Here is a 24,380-nt window from a genome sequence, read left to right as displayed (position 1 = left end):
TCAACAAGAATTCGAACCCATCAAACTTTTGTCGTTCAAGTCGAGACTTCAAATCACGAGTCATTCCGTTCAAGTTGAAACCTGACTTGAAAGTGTGAACATTTCAGTTGACTGTTTCCTTTTCAAGTTACGCGTGTTGTTTTGTTTTCTTCTTATAAAATAAGTTAAAAAAATGAGCCTCAAATAACCCTGTCCTGTGGTGCTGAAATCAGTAGAATTTCATCTAAAATACATAATAAAAGAACAAGTTTAGTACACAGTTGCTCGGGTATAAACTATTTAACAAAAATGAAGCCATTTCACAACAAAGTATTTGGTATAAATTATGTCAGCAATAAATTAATAATTTTCTTAACACCTCTCAGTACTGTCAGGTTTTCAAAGGATCCCATGGCAGAATCAAGGACGGTCTGATCCTATTAGACGCAATGACCGATCAGTTGTTACACATTTCTCTTCTCTTAGCCGTATCGGCCCCTTTCCCATTTCTTCCACCGGAGAGGACATCTCGAGGGGCAGAGGGAAAAAGAGAGGGCTCTGAAGCTATATAAGTGACTCCTGAAGGCGGACGTTCACATTCCGCCATCGCCAGGCTGTCCGGATCGACGCATGCTATCCGTGTCCATTATTTCTGATTATGATTAAGGTGAGTTTGCTTTTACTTTGGATTCCGACGGAGAATTTACTCCGAGCCAAGTGAGAGTTGAAGGATATTTCGATAAATTCTGCTATTCATCATAGTCCAATGTTAAACAAAGATTTTTTTTTAATAAGAAGAATAGCTAGGGAGTTTTATATATTTGCCGTTAAAGTCTGTCAATGCTTTTGTCTATTATAGTTAATATAAGGGATATTCTATGTTTAGTTAAAATTAAGTTAGTTATTTTGATGTTTTAAGGGGTTGATATGGAACATAAGGTGCTTTAAAAAAACTAATTATTATGGGTTTTTAGTTATAAATTAATTCCAAGCTGGCAAACTTTAAATATTAAATATGAATTACCTGTATTACTTATAAAATTTGATTTTTTTTTTTTTTTAATTGGTCCTCTCACTACAACCAACGACGACCCACTTTCTGTGGTCTTATTTCAAAAATTTCGCAAATCTGATTCCCTAGAGAGCTTATTTTCTAGGGACTTTCTCTATTCTTTTGAACTTTACATAATGAAATAATTGAAGGTTCGAGCTAGAAGGATTGCGACTTGCTGAATCGTCCAGCAATTATCGTCTGCAATAAAAAAGAACAAGAGCAATGCAAATTTGGTTATCAGTACACCATTGTATAATAATACTGCCAAAAGTACTTATGCAAATTCTACTTACAATACTATTACAACTCGGCAATTAATAAAAAAAAAATAGTTTTTACCATTTTATTTTTTAATAAATTCATGTAGAATAGCCAGAAAAACATTGATCAAAGTGAAATAGCAGGAGGGTACAATGGGAGAAAAATAGTCCATACTTTTCCTACCAAGACATTACCATCGATCACCGATACATGTGCGCAAAAGGTTAAAGTAGCCATGGGAGAAAAAACAGGTAGAAGGTCAAACATGACTGAATGTGCACAAAAGCAAGCGGATTAATTTGGTAATTCTATGCATTGTATCAGATTTAATCGAAAGTAATTTTTGCCACCATGACAACATTGACTTGTGTCAAGGCTATGGAGTACTTTGGGTGGATTAGGTCGAGTTCCAGGAGGACAAAGTCCAAGCAAGACCCGAAAGGGCCTTAAAAGGACGGTCTCATATTATTTTATCAATAAAACCGTCGGCTTCATTAATAACTACAAGAAGGAACTTACTGAAAAATGTATAAATCTGGTCGTATCCGAGCAACTGACTTTAAATCTCAGTCGTAACATTTAACATTTACAGCGTACAATCTAAAGCAAAAATAAAATATGTGCTACTCGGAAAAACATATTTATTAAGTTGAATACTTTTATTTGTTCTTACGTCTGGCTTTATTTTTCCGTAAAAATATCCAAATCCATTCAATTGCACGTTTTGACTAAAATAACAAATTTTTTCGATACTATATTCGAACTATTGCCTAAAAAGTGGTCTTATCTATTCAATTTGTGTATATTTTCAACTGTAGTAATCTGTACAGATCAAAACCTGAGTTAAAAGCAAAAGGCACGCTTTTTTTAAATTCTGAACTTAGTTAAGTCGAAAAATAACAGGTACGCCAATTTTCAATGATATAACTTGAATTTTTTTGAACCAAAATTCTTTCTTGTTTTCTTCGGTCGGTATTGTAAAGGGCTAAAAAGAAGGATTTTCATTTTAAAACTTTTACTTTTTTTGGACGAGGTACCCTGAGTAATTCAAAATTAGTACAAGAAATTTAAAAAATACCAAAAAACTCATTTTGTTTTCTACCGAAGTAAAGAGGTAAAAGGTATTTTCTCCCTAAAAATTTTGCCTAGTGGCTAATTTTGGCAGCGGGACTCTGTATAGACTGTATAGATCAAAACAGTACCAGAAAACAGTTTTATTTTTCCATCGGTTGGTCCGAACTAGAGAAGTAAAAGTAAGTTCTTTTTTGTAAAACTTTTACATAGTACATGCCTATCTTTGGTTACAGTACTTTGTATAAATCAAAACCATTAAAACAAATAGGGGAAAAAAAGGAACGAAAAGCCTTTTTTTGTCGGTAGGACCGAATTAACGAAGTAAAGAGGTAAAAAGTAGGCCTTTATTTTAAAACTTTTACATAATGCCTATTTTTGGCTGCGGGACTCTGTATAGACTGTATAGATCAAAACCAAAAGAAAAAAAAATGAACCAAAAGTTGTTTTTTCATCGGTAGGACCGAAATAGAGAGGTAAAAGTAGTTTTTTTTTAACTTTTACACAGTATATACTTATTTTTGGCAGCACTTTGTATAAATCAAAACCATTATAAGAAATAGAAAAAGATCACAAAAAAGGAACGAACAACTTTCTTTCGTCCGTAGCACTGAAATAACGCAGTAAAGAGGGAAAAAGTAGGCCTTTATTTTAAAACATTTACGTAGTGCCTATTTTTGGCTGTGGTACACTCTATACATCAAAATTAGTATCGGAAATATAACAAGAAAAAATGTAACCAAAAACCCATCTTGTTTTCTTTAGTAGGTCCGAAGTAAGCAAGGAAAAAAAAGTTTTTTCTTTAAGATTTTTACATAGTGCCTATTTTTGGCTGCTGTACCCTGTAGACTGTACAGATCAAATTTAGTACAAGAAAAAGAAAAAAGGAACCAAAAGCTTTTTTCTTTTTGTTTTCGATGGTAGGACCGAAGTAAAGGGATAGAGAAGGTTTTTCTCCTTTAAACTTTAGGATAAGGGCATTTTTGGCTTCAGCACCTTGTATACATCCAACTATTACCGGAAATCGAACAAAAAACAAATTGTAACCAAAATCCTACTTCGTCAGTAGGACCGAGGTAAAGAGGTAAATTTGATTTTGTTCTTTAAAACTTTTACATAGAGCCTATTTTTGACCGAGATACCCTGCATAAATCAAAAGTTGTACCGGAAGTAGAAAAAAATGATGTTTATAGTTTTTTTTTTTTTTTAATTCACGCCTGAGAAAAACGGCTAGTCACCAATCTCCACTGATACGCTATAACTTAAAAAAGCTTAAATTAGCAGAAAAATAAATTGACATGGTTTTTCGAAGGTGTAAAATTGCAATATAATGCAAAGTAAGGATCTTTCCTTAAAAAGACAATATTGTGTACACTTTTAACTGCCCAGTCAAAATTCACGATAGTTTATCAATTTAAAGTTTGGGATCCTTCCTAATCATCCCTAATTACTCAATCTGTACACACGTATGTTCGTTCGCGTACACCCGCGTGTCTTGAGTCAATGGTGTGAGTTGCTCATAAACCATGCGTACATTTACGTTTCCTTCTTTCACTCAAAAACCGGAACAAAGAAACTCTCCCGTGTACTTTCAGGGAAATGAATACGAAGATGTCACTCACGTCTCAGTAATCAGAGATGGTTCATCTCAATACGCTCAAGTTATTAAACCGAACTCACGTACCTGGCGGAACGTACCGAGGTCCGAGTTTCCATTATATCTAACCTTAAGCATTCAGATCCGTGCAATTTGATTGGATTCCAAGTCACGTAATTTGTTTTCAAGAGTGAAACTGAAATGATTGAAAAGAGAGTTATCGCCGGATTTATTCTTTTTTAGTTTATGATATTAGCGGTGGCCGTTATCGGTTGCTGCCAGGCGTACCCGGTGACACAGGAAGAACTTGCTCAGTACGTCGCCAGACAGCAGACGGCAGGCTCTCTCCCAGTAGGCGCCACGGCGAGAAGGCAGGCGTACGTCCTGCAGCCACAGGCCAAGGCTGTTTACCAGCCCCAGCCTAAGGACCAGGTCTACCAGTTCCAGCCCAAAGCCCAGCCCCAGGTGTATCAAGTCGCCGGCAAGCAGTATTATCAGCCCCAGGCGGCCGAACAGCAGCAACAGCAGTATTACCAGCCGCAGTATTATCAACCCCAGCCACAATCACAAGGCGTCAAGAAACTCGCGAGGCCCGTTGTCGGACAGCAGGTAGCTCAAGAACCCGAAGACTATGATGTAAGTATACAATGAAATTAATTCATTCCATAGATAACTACTATTACAATGGCCAATAATGATCAACAGAATTCAGGTGCATCATCCGAACAGAAAACGTTTTATGCACATTTTTATCTGTCGGTAAACTATAAAAATGCTTCTGCAAACCAATGATTCTTCACTAATGTGAGAATGACCGGTGGTTTTTGTTCATACTTTTGTCAGAAATTTTAAAAACAGAGTTGCAATCGATTTGTTTGAAGCTTCATAATTTTATTGTTGTTGTAAAGTTATGGTGAATTTGAAAGAGGACTGATGACAATATTATGTGATTTTGGTATAAACCATCGCGTTTTTTCGTAGTTATAATACATTTCGCTTCCACTAGAACGAAAAAAGGGAAAAGCGAAGTACACCTTCGGTTTCGCTATATAATTTGTACCATCTGAAATCAAAATTAATTCGTAGGGCAAAACCCAGATTGTATAATAGGGGCCCAATCGCTTCCGGTACCTATTAATCAAGGTTTGAGTGAAAGTTCGGACCCCGGGTGAACGGACCCGTTCGTTACATAGCCACTCAGGACCGAGAGATTTTCATTCTTGAAAGCATATTTAAAAAACCAGCCCGGGGGAGGTTCGATGAAACCAAATTTCCGGTCTGGACGAACGGGTCACAAAACTTTCCCTCGGACGGGAATTTCTCCCTCACCATTGATTGTTGCTTTTTTTCAGCCGAATCCCCAGTACCAGTTCGGGTTCGACATCAAAGACGATGAATTCACAAACTACCAGAAAAGGAAGGAGCAGAGGGAAGGCGATAAGATCTCCGGCAGTTACAGCGTCGTCGATTCAGACGGTTACATCAGGACGGTCACCTACACGGCCGATCCGCTCGAGGTAAGACCAAATTCCTTTTTCTAGTTTATTAGTTATTCTATTTATTGCTATCAGTACAAAATATACATTGAGCAAATAGTTGAGTTATAAACAAATCTGACAGATCTGTCAGACCAGGAGGCAGTTGCGAGAAAACCAACCAGTGTTGGAACTCTCTTTTATTTAATTAGGTTGATTAGATAGGTCACGAGCCCACCGGCGCGGAGGGTTGTAAGGATGAGACGTTGAGAAAAGAGTTAGAGCTAGTGGGTGGGGTGGAGGGATAGTTTAGAGTGGAAATTGAAGAAGCGTGATCATTTAAGATCTTTCACGAAAGGGATTTTAAGATCTTTATGGATCGTTTGATTGGTGACCTAGAAGAGAGCATTGAAGATACTGGTACTGCATTGGACGATTTGGCCGAGCCCCACAGTTCGACTCCGAAGGTTCAAATAGGTCTGATTTATGTTTCGTAAGCGGTTAGTTTATGTATGCTTAATGTTGATTTTGGTCCAAGTAGAGGTCTGAGTATTCCATATCTTTTGTTAATTTCTTGCCGTTTTACTCTTGTATGTGGGTTCCATGAAGTCTACTATGTAAGTAAAGCCCAAGGTAGCGGACTTGGTTCGATGGTGGTATTATCTTGCTGTAAATGTGCACTGGTGGACAGGTTTGATGTTTGAGCGTAACTTGTTGGCTTTTTGTTCGTTTAACCTGATCCGCCACAGATTGCACCAATCGGTAATGAGGTTTAGGTGTCGTTGGATTGCTCCTGTTGCTAAGATAGGATTGGAGTGTGTTGATAAGATTGCGTTGACCAAATTTCAAACAAATATAATTAATCAAATATAAAACTTGTGATTTTTGGATTTGTAGGGATTCAAAGCTGACGTCGTGAGGGAACCGACTGATATCAAAGTGAAAGTGCCGACCCCTCAGCTGTTGCATGAGCAGTTCCCGTCCCAGTACGGACAGCAAAACCTCGTCGCGAGGAAGCAGCAGACGCAGCAGTACCTCCAGGCGTCTCAGCCCGTCCAGAGGCCGCAGGTCGTCCTCAGGCCTGAACACACCCAAGCCTATGCTGGCAGCCAGGCCCAGCAATTCCGACAGGTCGCTGCTTACACTGGAGGACAGCCCTTCTTGGACAAGTCCAAACTGGCTTCCGTCGGCTACCAGCAGCCTTCCACCGTCCTCTATCAGACCTATCAGCAATAAGCCGATGTTCCTTTTCCCTCGCAAATAAGACTATATCAGACAACGATGAGAAATCTTGTGTTTAGCGTTTAAAAAGAATTATCACAGTTAATGTGATCTCTGCTGTCAGTAAACGTAAATTAAACAATGTGATGTTTTGCCTGCTAAACACTTCTTTTATACTTTATTTGAATTTTTGATATTTATGTTTAATTAATTTGCTACAATAAAGAATCTGTAGCGAGATTAATACTTTCTTCTTCCTTTTGTACCACCTCTTTTATTATTAGCTACCTTCAAGATCTATTAACCGACGATGAGGCAAAAAAAAAAAAAAAAACGGTTCCTGCCAGGCAACGTACATCAATACGTACGTCAATACCTTATACCATTGTATACATTCAACTCTGTAGCCTAGCTGATATGAAAATATCTGGGATTTGATGTTTAATCTCCTAAATTAGAAAAGTTTTTGTCTTGAATATTCAACGAAAATTCCATCCTAACCGTTCCTGTCAATGTTGCCCTAATTATATTTCAGATATTTTCAGGTGGTAGAACTCGACCTAATTGACTTATCAACTCGTCTTTGACTCGAATATATCCCATTTTGATCAATGGCGTAAACTAGACAACCCTCTTAAACATCGGGCGATAACGATGAACTGACAGAATTGAGAAGTGTTTTGCCACTCCCTGCTTATATTCCTATTATATTGGACTATTTCATGAACACTGGCGCTAAAACTTCAATGAATAATTATACCGTTTTTAAGCACAAGGTAAGTATTTAGACTCTAATAGAAGTACAGGCGAAATTTACAGACCTGAAAGTTTCGCCACTCCCTGCTTATTTCCAATGTCTCGAAATATATTGGGCTATTTCATGAACAATAGTTTGAAAACTACGACAATTCGTAACTGTCCTGTTTTTTACGTACAAGGCAAGCAATTAGACTCTTGTAGAAATACAGGCAAAACTTGAAATGGCTTTCTAGAGGCAAAGTCTTACCACTCCTGCTTATATCCCCTACGTCGCGTAATATAATGTCTATTTAATGCACAAATACCATAATTCGCAAAGGTACTATTTTTAAGCACACAAATTTTATCTTAGTAGAACAGGCAAAATAGATCTGGATAGAGTAAAAATGTTCCCACTCCCTGCTTATGACCCTGATTTCGAGTCAGCTATTGGCTTTTTCCATCTACAATCAGAACTACCAGCAAGAGTGAAAAAGCTTTTGTCACAGAACCTTCCAAAATCGTCGCCAAATTTAAACTATTAAATGTTTATATTTTCAAGTGTGACATTCCTTAGATTAAGCAACATTACTTTGGTTGGGCAAAGCAAGATAACCCCACACTGATGAACAGGAAATAAAACAATGCAACACAACCCTTCTTCCTTTAATGTTTGTAAAATTGGAATCTACGTCTTGCTTCTCCCTGCTTATAACCCTGACGTCAGGCCAACTATTGGTATATCTTATGAGTCTACAGTGGGTACTAGCAGATTATGCAAAAGTGCGAAAAGCTTTCTTAAGACCTTAAAAATCGTCAACAAATTAAAACTATTAAATGAAATTTTTTTGAAGTGTGAAATTCCTGTTTTATACAAATTCATGCACGACTTTTGTAGTACATAAAAAGCAAAACACTCCTCACTGATGAACAGAAAATAAAGCAGTACAATAAACCAATGATGCTTGTAAAATGTAAGCCGACGTCTTGCCTCTACCTGTTTACATCCCAGAAGAAGTGACTTATTATACTATTTTCCGGTCAATTTGAAAATGAGGTCCTTAGAAAATTATACAATTTGACAAATCGAAATGTTCGCTTATGACGAAAAAAATAGCGACGAAATGAATCATGGCATATATGACGATCATGTATCACCCTGTGAAACAAAATATGGTATATTTAGAGGAGGAAAACAGGTAAAAATTTGTAATCTTATGTTTAGGTAAATTAATTTTTGTGTACGCTTCGGCACATCGTTCGCGTTTGAAATAGCTAAATTTGCTGAAATGGAAGATCGGCGTCTCTTGCCTCTCCCTGCTTACATCCTTTAAATAGTGACATCTGATTATTCTACATTCCGGTCAATTTGAAAATAAAGTCCTTAGAAAATTATACAATTTGACAAATGTTCGCCGCTTAAAATAACGACGCATTGAATCATGGCATGTATGACGATGACCTGTGAAACAAAATATGGTATATTTAGGGGAGGAAAACACCCCTTATTGTTGTAGTTCTGACATGTGATTAAAGTCTTTTCAGATAAATCAGACAGTAAGGTACTTGTATTTATCATTTATTAAGTACTTAAATCTAAGCTTTTTTCGATCAATAGAAAGTGAAGATTTTTCACTTAGAAGCAGATTTAGGAAATAATAAAAATAATAAGAGAAAATTATCACTTATAAATAAACATTTATATACAATATAGTTTTTCAAACAAATTAATTTTTCTGCTTGATAAATTTATGTTTGAATTTAGCTAATTTAACTTTGTGTATGGTTACAGTCAAAAGGACAAATTGTTGATCTTTCTCATCCGGGACTACGTCCGACACTGCGGCTTCTTTGAACAGCCAATGATATTCTTCGCTACCGGATGAAACCCGGATTTTCATCTTAGCCAAATCAGTAGTCGCGAATAATCTCCTTTCGATTGTAGCTTTAAGCTCGTCCAATCCGGTTCCGTCCTTGCAAGACGTGTAAATCACGCTATCATCACTGATAGCATCGATGTCGTCAACTCTGTCGCATTTATTGCAGACTGTGATGATATTGTTCATGACTTTTTCCGAAACGTCGAGGCTATTTATGGTCCGTACGACCTCATCGTATTGCGCTTTTCTGTCAGGATGGCTCACGTCTTGGACGTGGACGATGAGGTCGGCTTGAACGGCGTCTTCCAAAGTCACGACGAACGGTTCGATTAGGTTCGACGGCACGTCAGATATGAAACCGATCGTATCGACGTACAGCACTTTCAGCCTGTTGTCAAGCATTCCTTCGTGGACGGTCACGTCAAGAGTGGCGAAGAGCTTGTCCTCCGGTTCTAAAGACTCGCTCTCAGTGAGGCATTTTATAAGTGAAGTTTTACCGGCGTTTGTATACCCGACAATCGCGACTGTCGGTAATTTCATCTCTTTCCTTTTGCTCCTGAGAATAACTCTGCTTTTGGCCAAAGTTGAAAGTTCTTTTTTGATTTTACTCTCTTGCTCTTTCAACAAACGGAGGCGTATATGCTGGAAGGTCTCTGACCCGATGCCGACGTTCGGCGTGAACGACTCTTCCTCGTTGTGAATCCCTTTAATCCTCGACCAAAAATAAGGTAACTGGGCTAAAGCGACTTGCAACTTGGCTTCTTTAGTTTTAGCATGCCTTTTGAATATATTGATAACGATACCATACCTGTCGAAAACAGGAATGCCAAAGGTGTTTTCCAAAGCTAAGTGTTGGTGCAGCTGAAGGTGCTTGACGTTGATAAATACGGCCGTGATCTCTTTTCGTTTGTTCACCAATTGTGAGAGCATGGTAAGATTGCCAGAATTGAAAAAGGCTTTTTTATCGAAACTTATGGTTGACATGATTTTCGTATCAACGACTTTCCAGCCGGGAAGCGTCTTGACGAGCGCAACGCTTTCCTCCAGTTGCAGCTCCGGTGTGGTGTTTCTCAACTTCTGCGGGCCCCATTTGATGTAAGGCTGGATTATAAAAACCTGATGAGGAGTTCCGGTTATCCTCTGATTCCTTGGAACAAGATTTTCGACAGTGGACTCAAAGTCGTCCAAGACGTCTCTCCTACCACTATCGACTTCGCCATTTGAAAACAACTTTTTACCAATGGAAAAAAATCGCTTTGAAGATTCGAAACATTTTTCCTTATTACAAAGCTTCAATAAATTCATAATTACATTTAAAAAATAAGCTGATTATGCTATATCATAAAGTCTATTACCAAAAATACAATTCGAAGATATGCATTTGGATTCAAGGTAGATTGAAACTTACCTAGAACAAAAAAAAAAAAAAATTGATCAGTATAAGATATACTAAACATAAATCTCAAAGATCAATAAAAGTAATACAACAATGAAAAATAATAATGTAAGGTCTTGGTTGAGATGAAAAAGCTAATGGCACGAGCGGGATTCGAACGCACGACCTTCAGCTCAATACGCCGCTGCTCTCACCACTTGGTTGCGGAGTTGGTGTCCGGGTAGATCGAAGTCACGATAGCGCTCAAGTGGTTAGAGCAACGGCGTATTGAGCCGAAGGTCGTGGGTTCGAATCCCGCTCGTGACACTAGCTTTTCCATCTCAACCAACACCTTACATAAAAAGAATAATAAATTAAATAATATTGTCAATTATACCACTAAACATAAATAGATTAATGAAAAATAAATTTAAATGAGTTCATAATTAAAAATCCTCCGTTATGATCAGTTCTTTCTGGGTCAGGAAATGGTCAGATAGATACTGTGACCATAGTACTACTAAAAAGAGTATTTATTGGAAGTAGAAGAAGTATAAAAAACCTGGCGGACAAGATTAAAGCAACACAATAAGTTTTGAAAAATATATTTCATTTAATTGGTGGTTCATCGGCTTCATAATTTATTAGATTTAGATTGAGTTTATCACCCGTATAAGGCTGCACTTCAAGCAACCTGACTCCGGAGTAGTTAGTTGGAAGAAAGCAATATCTATCTATATATCGCTCTCTATCTCTCTCTTCTCCTCTCCCTCTCTCTCTTTATCTATCTACCTAGCCTCCGAACTCCCTTTCTCTCTTTTTCTATCTCTCTATCTATCTACCCATGTAAACCATCTCCCGCTCTCTCTCTCTCTCTATCTCTGTACCCATCACTCTATCCCTCTCTCTCTCTATCTATGTACTTACACAGCTCTCTCTCTCTCTTCTCTCTCTCCCTCCCTCTCTCCTCCCCCTCTATCCCTCTCTCTCTCTCTCTCTCTCTATGTATGTATCTATATGACCCATTTAACTCCCTTTTCTATCTAATTACCCACCTTTCTATAAACACAACTATCTCTCTCTTTTCCTCTCTTGTATATTTCCCCTCTCTATAAATTAAGAGGTCCTCTTAGGACGTCTCCTTACGTCCGAGATCTAACTTTGCATGGTAAAATAAATCATATAATCATTTAAATGTAATATATTTAAAAAATTAAGCTGTTTCTTTAATTTAGTACTCCAACGAAAACAACACACTCAATTCTGAAACATAGAAGCACAATCAATCACGTGCTTTTACATGACGTCATTAAAAAAATGCAAATTATACCAAAAGACATACTTAAGAAGATTATACGAGTACATTAAGAAAAGAACAGGGCAGAAGACACTAAAGATGCTTTGAAGTAGAACTGGGGACATGGGATAGCCACGACAGAGTCAATCTGAGCTTCAAGTGGAGTACCTACTGGAAAATGTGTAGTGAATTCATAAAACAGGCTAAATACATAATAAACAAAATAAATACAGAAGGTAAAGTTATTCAAGAGAATTTTAGTGAAGTGAGACGAGGATATTCACAACTAATTCAATATAATACAAATAAAATAATTAATTTCCCTTTCCGTAGACATATATGTAAGACTAATTTGAACAAATCTAGTTTGTAAATGCATTTTATGTAAATTATTTGTTCTAAATGTTAGCAAAAGGGTTCCAGACAAAAGATAAAAGGAAAAGTGTCATATCAGAGAAAAACCTTGTAGATAAAAAAAATTTAAATTGATGAAACATGGAATTCTTTACATTAAAACATATGCAGAATCAGAAATCAAACTAATTTTTTTTTATACAATAAGTATTATATAATTATTGTTTATTTACTATCATTTTAGTATTAAATAAAGATCAAACAAAAGGTTTGTAGTTAGAATATCGCCCCAAAACCTTTCTGTAAGCACAATTTTTTACGTGGTTTTAAAATGGTTCATAATAAATTCGTCCAATTTGGTCATTACTGACTTAACACGTGATAAGCCAAGTCAACGGGTATTCGTGCGTGACCTTTTATTTTTTAATTTAACGCGTTATTCTCTTAAAACCCAATTAATCGGGGTTGTATAAGGGAAAATTGACCAAAAAAAGCAATACTTACATTAATAAAAGCAGGTCAATAAGCACGAAACTAAACTGATAAACAAGTGCTTTGAAGACTCGGGGAAACCATGGTTAAAACCTCCAGCTACGGACCATATCAGAGCAATTGCCATACAAGGCAAAAAAATATATTTTACCCAATTGTTCAAAATAAATGAATAATTGACTTATAAACATTTATTAAATTTATGAAAATTAAATTAAATTTAGACTTAGACTTTCTGCGATTAGTATAAGTTCAATTTTGTACATAGGCGTATGGTCACAGTTTGATATAAAAATTCTTTGGTGATGACAAATATTTAAATGAGTTGTAATTTAGAAAAAAAAATTAAACAAATTTTTTGTTTATTTTCTAACATTAAAATAAAACATTGGTTTTATTACAAAATTTTAAAATCATATATACACAAAAATTATATAATTTACAGTGGAAAAATTAAAACTAAAAATGTTATGTGACGTTCCAAACTTCTTCAAATGCTGAACAGAGTTTGGTGCAAGTCAGAGCAGCTGATAGAGGATAGTTGCTAATCGATATAGTGTCTTCTATGTATTCCGGCGAAGCCTGAAATTCAAAATATTGAAAATAAACTTTAAATTCATTAATAAAATATTGTATTTATTTGCCTGTCCATGAGCCTTTGCGCCGACTACGATGGTAAGCGGTTCATCATGGGGAACTAGACTTCTCGGGTGAACTACCTTCTTCGATGAAAAGGAAGTGCCTATTTTTTTACAACCAACTGGCAAATGTTCTGTGACGGGGTTTTTGATGACTTTTAACAGCTTCATGCCTCCTTTAGACGTCCTGATGTTGAATTTGTGTAGGAGCTGGACTGTAAAAGTCAATATAAAACACACATGGAACAGTTGCTTATTGAATTATTACCCATCAGTCCAGCGAATCTTTTAAAAGTCCGAGGGATCCTTGTTTGGGGGTTGATTTCAATTAGGACATTTTTTTCTGTGTGAACGTACACCTAAAACATTTTAACATATTTTATTAGTATTCAATATATGTATGTTGATAGGAAAACAAAAATATTTATACTTGTAATAACCCGGCCCGATTCAGAGGACTGTCCATGAGCATTAACAGACATTGGTGCACTATGTCAGGTCTGCAGTCTCCAGGTGCTCGGTCGTTTTTACTAAGTATGCCAACATGATCATCGCTGTTTAGAAGTTCAAATCCATGCCCAGTCTGGAAAAAAACTTTATTATAAATCTTGTATTTCATAGGATAAAAATTTTCAAATCATAAATATGACAAAAATGCTTTTATAAAAAGGTTTTCAGCAGTTATGTGCAAGGACTTTTTGTGACAACCTAGAAAAATGAAATCAAATCAACTAGTTGACTGCTGTGTGAAGATAGCTGGTTTCATACTAGGCAACTTGTGGAATCAATTTCTCTTTCCAACGGTAAGTCAGTACGTTGTTAGAACCTGAAGAAGCAATAAAATGGAAATAAAATATACTTTTAACCGAATTTGGGAAATACCTTACAATTTTGATGATCAGTGAGTCAGTCAGTAATAAAAATTCAAATTGTGAAATTCTTCCATTTTCGATAAGGATTACTATTAAATTCTCAAATTTTTACAATGTCCTAAACGACTTAAGCTTAATTTATGTTTCAAATTTCAAAAGCTCACCTTAAAAGGAAACAGAGATATGAGGGTGAAAAACCAGGTGAATTAGTTCGAATAAAGATACGCATGGCAGCTTAGCAGATAGAGAATCCATGGGTTGAAGAAAAAGCATATTTAATAGGATACTTCATCCTTGTACAACATACAGTGTTCAAAAACATGACAATTTACACAGTTTCCAATATAAAGTGAATGAGATAATTTGTAAATGTTATTCGTGAACAGAAAATATAAGGGACAGTATTGAAAAAGAAGAGAGAAAAAAACGTTTTAGTTGGCTCAAAAAGTTCGCACTAGAATCTAATGGTGTTAAAGAACTTGCCAATACCTTTTAATATAAAGAAAATATATAAATTGCAGATTATATTAGCACATAGAGAAAAAAATGTGAGCCAGTATTGATGAGAAAGCATGTTTGTTAGTAACTGGCACAACAAATTAATACTGGAACATGAGTTACAGAACTTGACGACCAACCTAGACTTTCCAATATAAAAAAATATATAAACTGCAGATTATATTAGTAAATAGAGAAAAATATGAGCATGTGTTAATCAGAAAACATGTTTGGAAATTAACTGATGCATCAGATTAATACAGGAACTTAATAGTGACAACGAACTTGACAACCAACCTAGTCCTTCCAATATAAAGAAAATATTAGATAAATTGTAGAAGGTATTAGTAAAAAGAGATAAATATAAGCCTGTATTGGTCAGAAAACATGTTTGAAGTTAACTGGTGCATCAAATTAATACTGGAAATTAATGTTGTTAAACAACTCGTCAATTGAGAAAAATGTGAGCATGTATTGATCAGAAAACATGTTTGAAGTTAACTGGTGCATCAAATTAATGTTGTTAAACAACTTGCCAACCAACCTAGGCCTGAAGAATGATGGAGTGAGTGCGGTGTTCAATCCTTTTTAAAACGATAGTTCCTACTCACAGTAACTACGACTTACTGAGGAGGCTGGAACCAACCTAGACCGTCTAATATAAAGAAAATACGAGATGAATTGTAGATAATATTAGTAAATAGAGAAAAATGTGAGCATTTATTGATCAGAAAACATGTTTGAAGTTAACTGGTGCATCAAATTAATACTGGAAATTAATGTTGTTAAACAACTCGTCAATTGAGAAAAATGTGAGCATGTATTGATCAGAAAACATGTTTGAAGTTAACTGGTGCATCAAATTAATGTTGTTAAACAACTTGCCAACCAACCTAGTCCTTCCAATATAAAGAAAATATTAGATAAATTGTAGAAGGTATTAGTAAAAAGAGATAAATATAAGCCTGTATTGGTCAGAAAACATGTTTGAAGTTAACTGGTGCATCAAATTAATACTGGAAATTAATGTTGTTAAACAACTTGACAACCAACCTAGACTGTCTAATATAAAGAAAATATCAAATAAATTGTAGACCTTCTAATATAACGAAAATATCAGACAAATATAGAAAGAAGAACAAAATATAGATCATATTAGTCAATTGAGAAAAATGTGAGCATGTATTGGTCAGAAAACATGTTTGAAGTTAACTGGAGCATCAAATTAATACTGAAAATTAATGTTGCTAAACAGCATGACACCCAACCTAGACCTTCTAATATAAAGAAAATATCAGATAAATTATAGATATTAGTAAATAGATAAATATGAGCCTGTAATGATCAGAAAACATGTTTGTTAGTTAACAGGTGCATCAAATTAATACTGGAAATTAATGTTGTTAAACAACTTGACAACCAACCTAGACCTTCTAATATAAAGAAAATATCAGATAAATTATAGATGATATTAGTAAATAGAGATAAATATGGGCCTGTATTGATCAGAAAACATGTTTGTTAGTTAGCTGGTGCATCAAATTAATGTTGTTAAACAACTCGTCAATTGAGAAAAATGTGAGCATGTATTGATCAGAAAACATGTTTGTTAGTTGACTGGTGCAACAAATACTGTAACGCAACGGTGTTAAACAAGGCATCAAAGACAGCCCACCTTCACTGTTTCTAGCTGTGCATTTTCCAGAACGACGATCAGCCGCTTTTCCTGATTTCTGAGATGTCCCGCGACGGCTAAATGTTTCGGCACTGGGTCGTATTCGTATTCGTCGTTTTTCCTTTTCCTGCCCATTTCGACCACTGTCCAATTCGACACGTGGTAACCTCTCGTGTCAACAGTCAACAGAAGAAACCCCGCGGACCCACAGACAACTTTCCACTGCCACGGCGATGTGGCTTTCACCTTATGACAACCAGTGGAAAATCGGCTGGATCAACAAGTTATTTTTCAACCGTCGATTTTACCCATTTCCACGGTATTTGCATTTTCCATTTTCTTACTTTTCCCACGGAGTTTCCTGTTGAAAGAATATCTCCCCTCACCCGTCCGACTGGTTACAGTCAGCTCGCCACTCGAGCCCCGAGGCAGTCTTTCCTCCCAGGGGATTGGAATTCCAACGATTTTGTACATATCATTTTAAGTTTGGGGGTAATGGCCTTAATTTACAATTATTTACCATTCAGTGAGATGTAGCTGCCGAAATGGCATTTCTATGCCCTGTGAGGATAAGGAGAGGGAAGAAGAAGAAAGGTAAAATTACATTCAAATATTTATTATTTACATTTTACATATGTGTGAAAATACCTTGATTCAGCGTTATGTAAATAAACAATAACACGTTTACATAATCTGGTCCAAATGCTAAGATTGATTATTACATTTTAATAATACAAGATTTTTAAACATAAATTCGGCCTTGGGCTAAATCCAAAAAATGTTTTTTCGTATCTCCTTTAATTTCTTGATATGTCTATTCTTAATTCTTATTAACAACTATTTATTAATAATCCAAACCCATTCCTTATGCAGAATGGAATGTGACAACTACTGGACATCACTTTGCCATTAGTTTCAGCTTTTTTTAATGAAAACCGTTCAATTACATTTCCAAAAATTCAAAAAAGCTCACATTCCCTATACCTCCATCGCTAATGCCATCTCTAGCATAGATCTCTCATTGAGTCGTTTTCCCAAAGAACCACCTCAGATTGCGTGTATAGAGAATAATTTCTTAAGTTAAAATAAGGGATCAACTTTAGTATTTATTGATGGGTATGGTAACGTAATAAGGGTACTAGGAAGCGGGGTTTGCACTCCCCAGGCACTGCAGCCTTCTGGCTTATTGTGCCTTCCTTGTTCCTTAGTTCAGTGCAATAGAATCAATCCTTCTCCTTTGAAGTATAAGGTCATTAGCTGTCGCTGCTACAATTTCATTCCCAAGATTTTTTTTTCAAATGTTAGGTTAAATCTCCATTGAGTTCTTGCTTCGCATTCGAAGATGATATGGGTGGCTGTTTCCTCCTCCTCATTACATAATCTGTAGATGGGATCATCGTTGAATATGCATATGTTATGTAGATGTTTTCTCAGGTGCCAGTGATCGGTTAGTAATCCTACCAATCCTCTCAGTCTACCCATCTCCAATTGCCGCGGTGATTTTGCCAGTCTTGGTGAGGGTGTTTCATCATACGTTTACTATGTCTAGTGCCGCTATAGTTCATCCACTTCTCCTTTTGTTTTGTTTGGATCCATTCTGCGCTGGAGGATTCTATATAGACTCGGGGCCTATGGCCTTGCAGATCCTCCTCTGGCCAGTCTGTCTGCTTTCTCGTTATCCAAAATTCCTCTGTGCCCTGGCACCCAAGATATCATCAGGTTGTTATGTTTCCCCAGGTTTTGGAGATGTTGGATACATTCACTGACTAAGTTTGATATGATTGTTTTACATTCTAATGGCTGCTTGGCTATCAGAACTTATGAGGACTTTTGCGCCAGTGTAACCTCTTTGAAGATTTCCCAGGGCACAAGCATTGATGGCATTTCTGCTGAGTTTGATTGTTCATGTTTGGGCTTGTACAGAAAATGCCCGATCCAGTTCCTTCGTTTGTTTTGGAGCCACCTGTATATCACATCATTGTATCTGATGCTCTTTTGTGGTCTTCCTCTTCTTTATAGTCCATTGAGACTTTAGGGTAGACTAGGATGTAAATAATGTTTTCAGGATCAGATAGTCAGTCCCCATTTCTAAGAATGAGTATTTGATTTCGATAATTATGGTTATATGCCCGAATTGTTAAGTTCTTATCCAATTTGATTGTTCTGGAGCCTAAATGAGCTTTTCCTAGCCTCTCCTTGTATAAATATTTACAGTGGAAGTAGGTTTAGCAGAATTTCATGCATTTGTAGGGGTTGTTTTCATTGCCCCTGTGATACTTACAGATGGGTCAAAAGGGAATGATGGCATTGATGCCGTGTTTGTCTGTAACAATAGGAAAATGATGTCCTCTTTGCCAACGGTCTGTAGTAATTTTACAGCTTAACTACTAGCCATAAATAAATGCCTAAAAAATAGCCCTAATAAATACTAGGTGTCAACTTTAGTATCATCGAGAAATTATTTGGCTTCCTCTATGAATCCCGCGTAATAAACAAAATATAACTTTCACGTTTAAATGTTATATAGAAAGCCGGACATATTTTCAAGGCAGTCGTATGATTCTTGGTAGTTTTTGCCTTAAAAAAAGTGACAAACAAAAAACAAAAAGTGCAGATTAGTCTAGGTCAATATTGTCAATAAGCAGATTTGAAAGATTAACAAACCTATTGGCTCTGAGCTCTTTTATGACATACCAAAAATTTGGATCCATCTGACAACTGATTAAATATAAGTCCTCTGTTCAATGGGAATGCAGGAAAGAGGCATACAAAAATGCTCATCATAGGACCATCGCAGAACTACTAAATCTAGGATGTGTTAGGACCAGAATAATAGTTGGTCTGCTAATTGGACACAGCAGACTCTGGAGGCATTTATGCAGAGTGGCAAACCTGTTCATCTGCAATTTTCTCTATTGCATCTTCAATATCTATTGGCAATTAGAAAAAAATACAGTGGAACATGTTCTCTGTTGGTGCGATGGCTTATGTAGGCTGAGATTCCTACTCCTCGGAGAGGAAAAGCTCTGATACAAGATATCTGGAACAACAGTCATTTAAAATTTATATATATATTTTTTTTTTCTTCTTTGCCCTGCAAATACATATGCACTCATACAATATTTCATTGTATTCTCATTTTACACAGAGCTGCTAGCAATATGTCAGACGTCTTAACCACTCATTCACAGTGATCCCCAATCCCCAAGTTACTTATCCACACTCTTATAGGATCATTTTGGTAGTACATTTTCAGAAATCAATCTACATTACATCAATACTTTAATGTAAATTGATTCATTTCTTCTGTTAGTTATCTGGTTCTCTCTCTCTCTCTCTCTCTCTCTCTCTCTCTCTCTCTCTCTCTCTCTCTCTCTCTNTCTCTCCCTCCCTCCCTCTCTCTTTCTCTCCCTCCCTCCATCTCCCTCCCTCTCACTCTCCATCACCCTCTCCCCCTCTCACTCTTTCTCCCTCTCTCTGATTAATAATTAATTAATTTTTTGATCTGTCCTACGTCAGGTGTAACACAGGTTTGTGCCTCTTACAACACCCTAAAATTAATGGTTAATCATATTATAAATAAATTTTATTTTTATTGTATTATTTTATTTATTTATTTTTTTTTGTGGTTGGAAATACCAGAATTGGTTGTTAAATAAAACTTTCAAAAATTACCATTCGATGATTTTTTTTACTTAAAACACTTTAAATTAATATTGTACTTTATATTGCAAGCTGGCTCCACTGGTGAATTGGAGAAAGATGTCGTGCGGGCGCCAGGGATGGGCCGGATCACCGGTAGTGCCTCAATCGAGACGCTTGTACGGGTTGGTATTGAAAAGGAAAATGGCCTCTCCCCAGATAGCAAGATGGTCGTCCTGCACGACTTCACACCATGCGTAGACGATGAATTAGAAGTGAAAAGGGGTCAGGTAATATCTAAATTGTTTTTAACGCTTATTACAAAAAAAAAAAAAAAACCGAATTGTTTTGATCCAGGTTGTTAATATTTTATACCGTGAGAACGATTGGGTGTACGTCATCGCTGCTGAGAGTCGACAAGAAGGGTTTATACCACATTCATACTGTACGCCTTTCAACTCTCAACTCGGAGAGCTAGCCCTGAACAATGTCAAAAAGAAACTACCTCGTAACATCGCTGATGGAGATGCCGAAACTCCAGTCGATACAAGACCTGGTAAAATCATTTTTAAATATTATTCTCTTTATTTTAATATCAATCAGGGTAAATAATCTCGATTTTTGTAAAAGATGGAGTTTTTTCATCATATCAATTTTCAGGGTTGTCTCGAGCTCAGCTCTGTTGTCTCATGGAGGTATGATTTGAATGAATTGAAGTGTGTTCTGTCTTATTTATGTTTTGCAGCATGTTTTTTTTAATGTTTCGTGTGCACTGTGCATGTTGTACATATTACAATTTTTGAGTCCTCATTTGTATAAATTTAAACCAGACTTTTGAACATACTTGTCAAATTGTAAGAATTAGTTTCGTGTAAGCTAGAGAAAATTTCTATAAATTCTTTGAACTTTTATTTGATGGTTTTAGTAATTCAACCTTGTGTTAAACAGTTACGTGTGCTTTAAAAATTCTAAATCAGCTCATCTCTGTTTTATTTGAGGCATGGCGTTTGATTTTTAACCTCAAAGCTTTATTCCCAAATTTGGCGACAATTTAAAAAAAAAATTATTTATTCATTTATTTTTACTTTGTTTATTTGTTGTGCTTTCTTGTGTTTTATGCTCGTGTTTACGAAAAAAGCTAGATTTTTAGTTTGATGTTGTTTAGGTGGTGGTGAGACATCTGATTGTGAAAGCTATGGGAAAAAGGTTGGAACATCCACGAATCAGCAAACTCAAAATATAACAAGCTCTCAGGCATCTTTGCACAGCGCATCTTCCTCACAACCAGACGTTCACCCATTTTTTAAGGTTATTTTCATAAACAAAAAAAAACACTACGAGTATCTCTATAATTTTTTGTTTGCAGGATCCCTCAGGACGGTTTGTAGTCTTATATACTTTTATAGCTAGAGATGAAAATGATGTTAGTGTTGAAAGGGGTGAGTTTGTAACAGTCTTGAACCGCGAAGATCCAGATTGGTTTTGGGTTATTAGGTCTGATGGGCAAGAAGGTTTTGTTCCTAGTGGCTTCGTGTACCCTGCAGATGTTATTCAAGGTATGTACTATAATTTAAAAAACTTTGAAAAAGAAATGTTTTAAACAAAATTTTCCTTTTAGGTCACATAAATCAAATGAACAACAATCAGAATGTTCGAAATGCTAATGTAAATGGAGCGGCATCGACCCAAGGTGCCGCTCATCCTATGACTCCAGCAGCAAACGATGATCTTCGATACCATGGAACGGAGCTTGTTATGTTATACGATTACAAGGTAATTGTTAACACACACACAAAAAAAAGTTTTACTTAATATTGCTTTTTCTTTAAGGCTCAGGCCCCGGATGATCTGTCTGTAAGGCGCGGCGACTGGATTTATGCCGATTTAAACAATCAAACTGTCGATGGCTGGCTTTGGGCGTATGCACCCAAAACAAGGAAGTACGGGTTCATACCCAAAGCTTACGCAAGACCCCCTGCGATGACAAGCCTCTAACCCTTTCAAAACACTTAACATTGAGTAACCTAGTGCTGTACAAAAAAAAACATTCCACTAATAATTTCTAATCGTTAAGATGTATAGGTTTAATAACGTAAATTTTAGTACATTCAGTTGCCATTACATCTATTTAAAAAGAACTGGTGCCAGGGAGTATATTTAAGTATTTATTATATTTTATTATCGATTTATATTATTCGCTATTTCAATTTAAGAAAAAAAACCTTAAACCTTTGCAGTTGAAGTTGTTCAACAAAGCAGAAAATCTATTTAGTTTTGCTATCTTTAAGTATGGCTGGGTTCTAATGTTCCAAATGAAGTTTCCTTGGGGGTCAACAAAAATCATATAATTGATCCCCTCTGAGTGACATTCAAATTTGAAATGCAAATTTATCGGTAAAGAATCATTCAAAATAATTAATAACAATAAGGGTTTCATGATTGCGATCTAAATTTTACTTTTTGTGGAATGGCTTTCATTTTCATTAATATTTAGTTTATCATCACTGGTAATATTAAAACCTTTAAGCCATTTCTTTGCTGCGATGATTTTTCTTCCACTGTCTGAAGCGCTGTCATAATCAATATTTTTCATTACTACTTGCTAGATCTTTTAGACATTTATAAAGTATATAAAATATATAAGACTTGCTGGTTCGTAAGGTAATGCCAAGTACTGTAAGACTCGGCTATAATCCCACATTATTTAAAGAAAGACCACCGTTATTGTTGTCTTATCCACTTCAAAACAAACGTAGTATTATTTACACTGCTATACCCATGCATAGTACAAGAACTACTTTATACATGTCAAAAACTGAAACGTTGGTTACTTGGTGACACTCGTTTGAAAAAGGTGGCCTCAAAACATTCGTGACGTTCCAAACATCACGTCAATAGCAAAACTAAACTGGCGGCTGGGTAGATAGAAATAAAAGAAATTCAGCCCTTGACCAGTTGGTTGACATTTTCAAAATAAAGGATACAAATACATAACCCCTAAGCGCTGAGCAGAAATCATGTAGAGAAGTTAAGTTCTTTGTAGTTCATACCTGTAGTGAGAAATCATAATGTGGCTGCCAATCTTTCATGTGTAGTGATGCTATCTGTCATGACTGTCTTGTTTTCTAATCAAGGGGCTAACAAGCTGGAGTAAATATAAATAAGACGTTTAATTCATCCTTAAATGTTCTTCCAATCAGCGGGTTCAAGTGAAAGCTCTTTCACCAAATTGATGGGGATATTTGGCTTCTATTCAGGAGCCACTTCATACACCATTTCCTCTTCGGGTTTTTGCTTTATATATATATATATATAAACAAACAGCGGCATAGTACAAGAGATTGTTCTATTTTGAGGAAATAATTCACTAAATGACGACCGGAGTGACTAGATGTGGTGTGGTCGTGAATACCCCTCAAATTTCAGGCACGCCAAATGGGACTATATGGCTCGGCGCAGTTTCATTTGGAGTGATCATGAATGGCCACCTTAAAAGTTAAAATTTACCTCTATGCAAATCAAAAAGAAGCCTAAAATCACCTGCGACGCAAATTTAAAAATGAGCCCTTCGTTTTTTTTAACTATAATAAAAATTAAAAATATAAATTCACTAGTTTTTGTGGTCCACTTGATCAATTAATTAAGGTTTTTTATCTCAACTAAAAACCTTAATTAATTGAAAGTGATTAAAAATTATAGATTATATTGCACTGTTCAATACTTAATAATACTAGTGAAAATAGTACGAGTTCGTCTTTTCACAAAATCCTGATACACCTCCTGTGCAAATAAATATGGTGCTGAAAGGGCTTTTTTTTTCTTTTAACAAAATCAACATTGTCAATAAAGCCAAAATTCAATGAACAACTTTATACAATTATTTATCATTAATATCGCCAAGTATAATCTCAGTTTATCATAAAAATGTACAATATTAATTTTAATTACACTGTAAATAATAAAACATTCCAGTTTAAACGGCTGTAATTATTCAATGGTCAGTATTATTTAAGAACTGTTTATCTATGATCAAACGCCTCTGTAGTTCGTTAAGATGTATGAAAAAATATTCTACTATGGTAATTTGTAGTAATAATGTGTTCATTTTTATGTTACTTTTAATGGTTTTTCGTTTGCAGTCATCGTGCCATTAGCTTTAATAAGGTCCAATTTGTAGATGTTTGATACCATTTCTTACCACACTTTAAAAAAATTCTTATAGGATGTATCTACCCCTAGGGTGTATAAATAATATTTTATA

General features: G+C 35.8%; 5 protein-coding genes across 5 annotated transcripts in view; 2 read left to right on the top strand and 3 right to left on the bottom strand.

The window, feature by feature from the left end:
- LOC106667526 (peroxisomal targeting signal 2 receptor) overlaps nucleotides 1-12,891 on the bottom strand; it is an 85,806-nt gene extending 72,915 nt beyond the window's left edge. The window contains exon 1 of the mRNA XM_014395521.2: nucleotides 12,807-12,891. The gene's annotated coding sequence lies outside the window, so the exon portion shown is untranslated. The remainder of the gene's footprint in view (nucleotides 1-12,806) is intronic.
- On the top strand, nucleotides 557-6,693 carry LOC106667528 (cAMP-dependent protein kinase catalytic subunit). Its single transcript, XM_014395523.2, has 4 exons — nucleotides 557-646; nucleotides 4,206-4,598; nucleotides 5,315-5,479; nucleotides 6,335-6,693. The coding sequence occupies exons 1-4, from the start codon at nucleotides 638-640 to the stop codon at nucleotides 6,671-6,673; spliced, it is 906 nt and encodes a 301-aa protein (XP_014251009.1). The 5' UTR covers nucleotides 557-637; the 3' UTR covers nucleotides 6,674-6,693.
- LOC112126100 (putative GTP-binding protein 6) lies at nucleotides 9,082-12,886 on the bottom strand. The gene is made up of 2 exons (XM_014395520.2): nucleotides 12,807-12,886; nucleotides 9,082-10,684 (listed from the first exon to the last, which is right to left on the bottom strand). The coding sequence occupies exon 2, from the start codon at nucleotides 10,579-10,581 to the stop codon at nucleotides 9,124-9,126; it is 1,458 nt and encodes a 485-aa protein (XP_014251006.1). The 5' UTR covers nucleotides 10,582-10,684; nucleotides 12,807-12,886; the 3' UTR covers nucleotides 9,082-9,123.
- Nucleotides 12,892-13,207: 316 nt separating the features above from the next.
- LOC106667549 (ribosomal RNA small subunit methyltransferase NEP1) lies at nucleotides 13,208-16,912 on the bottom strand. Its single transcript, XM_014395564.2, has 5 exons — nucleotides 16,478-16,912; nucleotides 13,863-14,015; nucleotides 13,701-13,791; nucleotides 13,439-13,647; nucleotides 13,208-13,376 (listed from the first exon to the last, which is right to left on the bottom strand). The coding sequence occupies exons 1-5, from the start codon at nucleotides 16,610-16,612 to the stop codon at nucleotides 13,263-13,265; spliced, it is 702 nt and encodes a 233-aa protein (XP_014251050.1). The 5' UTR covers nucleotides 16,613-16,912; the 3' UTR covers nucleotides 13,208-13,262.
- LOC106667548 (SH3 domain-containing protein Dlish) lies at nucleotides 16,895-23,424 on the top strand. Its single transcript, XM_014395562.2, has 7 exons — nucleotides 16,895-17,071; nucleotides 20,213-20,409; nucleotides 20,477-20,675; nucleotides 21,285-21,427; nucleotides 21,486-21,675; nucleotides 21,738-21,892; nucleotides 21,950-23,424. The coding sequence occupies exons 1-7, from the start codon at nucleotides 17,023-17,025 to the stop codon at nucleotides 22,112-22,114; spliced, it is 1,098 nt and encodes a 365-aa protein (XP_014251048.1). The 5' UTR covers nucleotides 16,895-17,022; the 3' UTR covers nucleotides 22,115-23,424.
- Nucleotides 23,425-24,380: the final 956 nt, after the last annotated feature.

Source organism: Cimex lectularius, unplaced genomic scaffold (genome assembly GCF_000648675.2).
Source record: "Cimex lectularius strain Harlan isolate CLEC.00 unplaced genomic scaffold, Clec_2.1 scaffold307, whole genome shotgun sequence".
Lineage (NCBI taxonomy): Eukaryota > Metazoa > Arthropoda > Insecta > Hemiptera > Cimicidae > Cimex > Cimex lectularius.
The sequence above is the reverse complement of the archived record's forward strand: the minus strand, read 5'-3'. Positions and strand labels throughout refer to the sequence as shown.

Excerpts from the sequence above, each read along its gene's own strand:
- LOC106667549 (XM_014395564.2), bottom strand. The coding sequence starts at position 16,612 with ATGGGCAGGAAAAGGAAAAACGACGAATACGAATACGACCCAGTGCCG. Across the intron at positions 13,792-13,862 it reads ATCGGGCCGGGTTATTACAA|GTGTACGTTCACACAGAAAA; the intron begins GTATAAATATTT and ends AAAATGTTTTAG. Across the intron at positions 13,377-13,438 it reads GCGCAAAGGCTCATGGACAG|GCTTCGCCGGAATACATAGA; the intron begins GCAAATAAATAC and ends TTTGAATTTCAG.
- LOC112126100 (XM_014395520.2), bottom strand. The coding sequence starts at position 10,581 with ATGAATTTATTGAAGCTTTGTAATAAGGAAAAATGTTTCGAATCTTCA.
- LOC106667548 (XM_014395562.2), top strand. The coding sequence starts at position 17,023 with ATGGCATTTCTATGCCCTGTGAGGATAAGGAGAGGGAAGAAGAAGAAA. Across the intron at positions 20,410-20,476 it reads TAGAAGTGAAAAGGGGTCAG|GTTGTTAATATTTTATACCG; the intron begins GTAATATCTAAA and ends GTTTTGATCCAG. Across the intron at positions 21,428-21,485 it reads ACGTTCACCCATTTTTTAAG|GATCCCTCAGGACGGTTTGT; the intron begins GTTATTTTCATA and ends TTTTGTTTGCAG.
- LOC106667528 (XM_014395523.2), top strand. Across the intron at positions 4,599-5,314 it reads AAGAACCCGAAGACTATGAT|CCGAATCCCCAGTACCAGTT; the intron begins GTAAGTATACAA and ends GCTTTTTTTCAG. Across the intron at positions 5,480-6,334 it reads ACACGGCCGATCCGCTCGAG|GGATTCAAAGCTGACGTCGT; the intron begins GTAAGACCAAAT and ends TTGGATTTGTAG.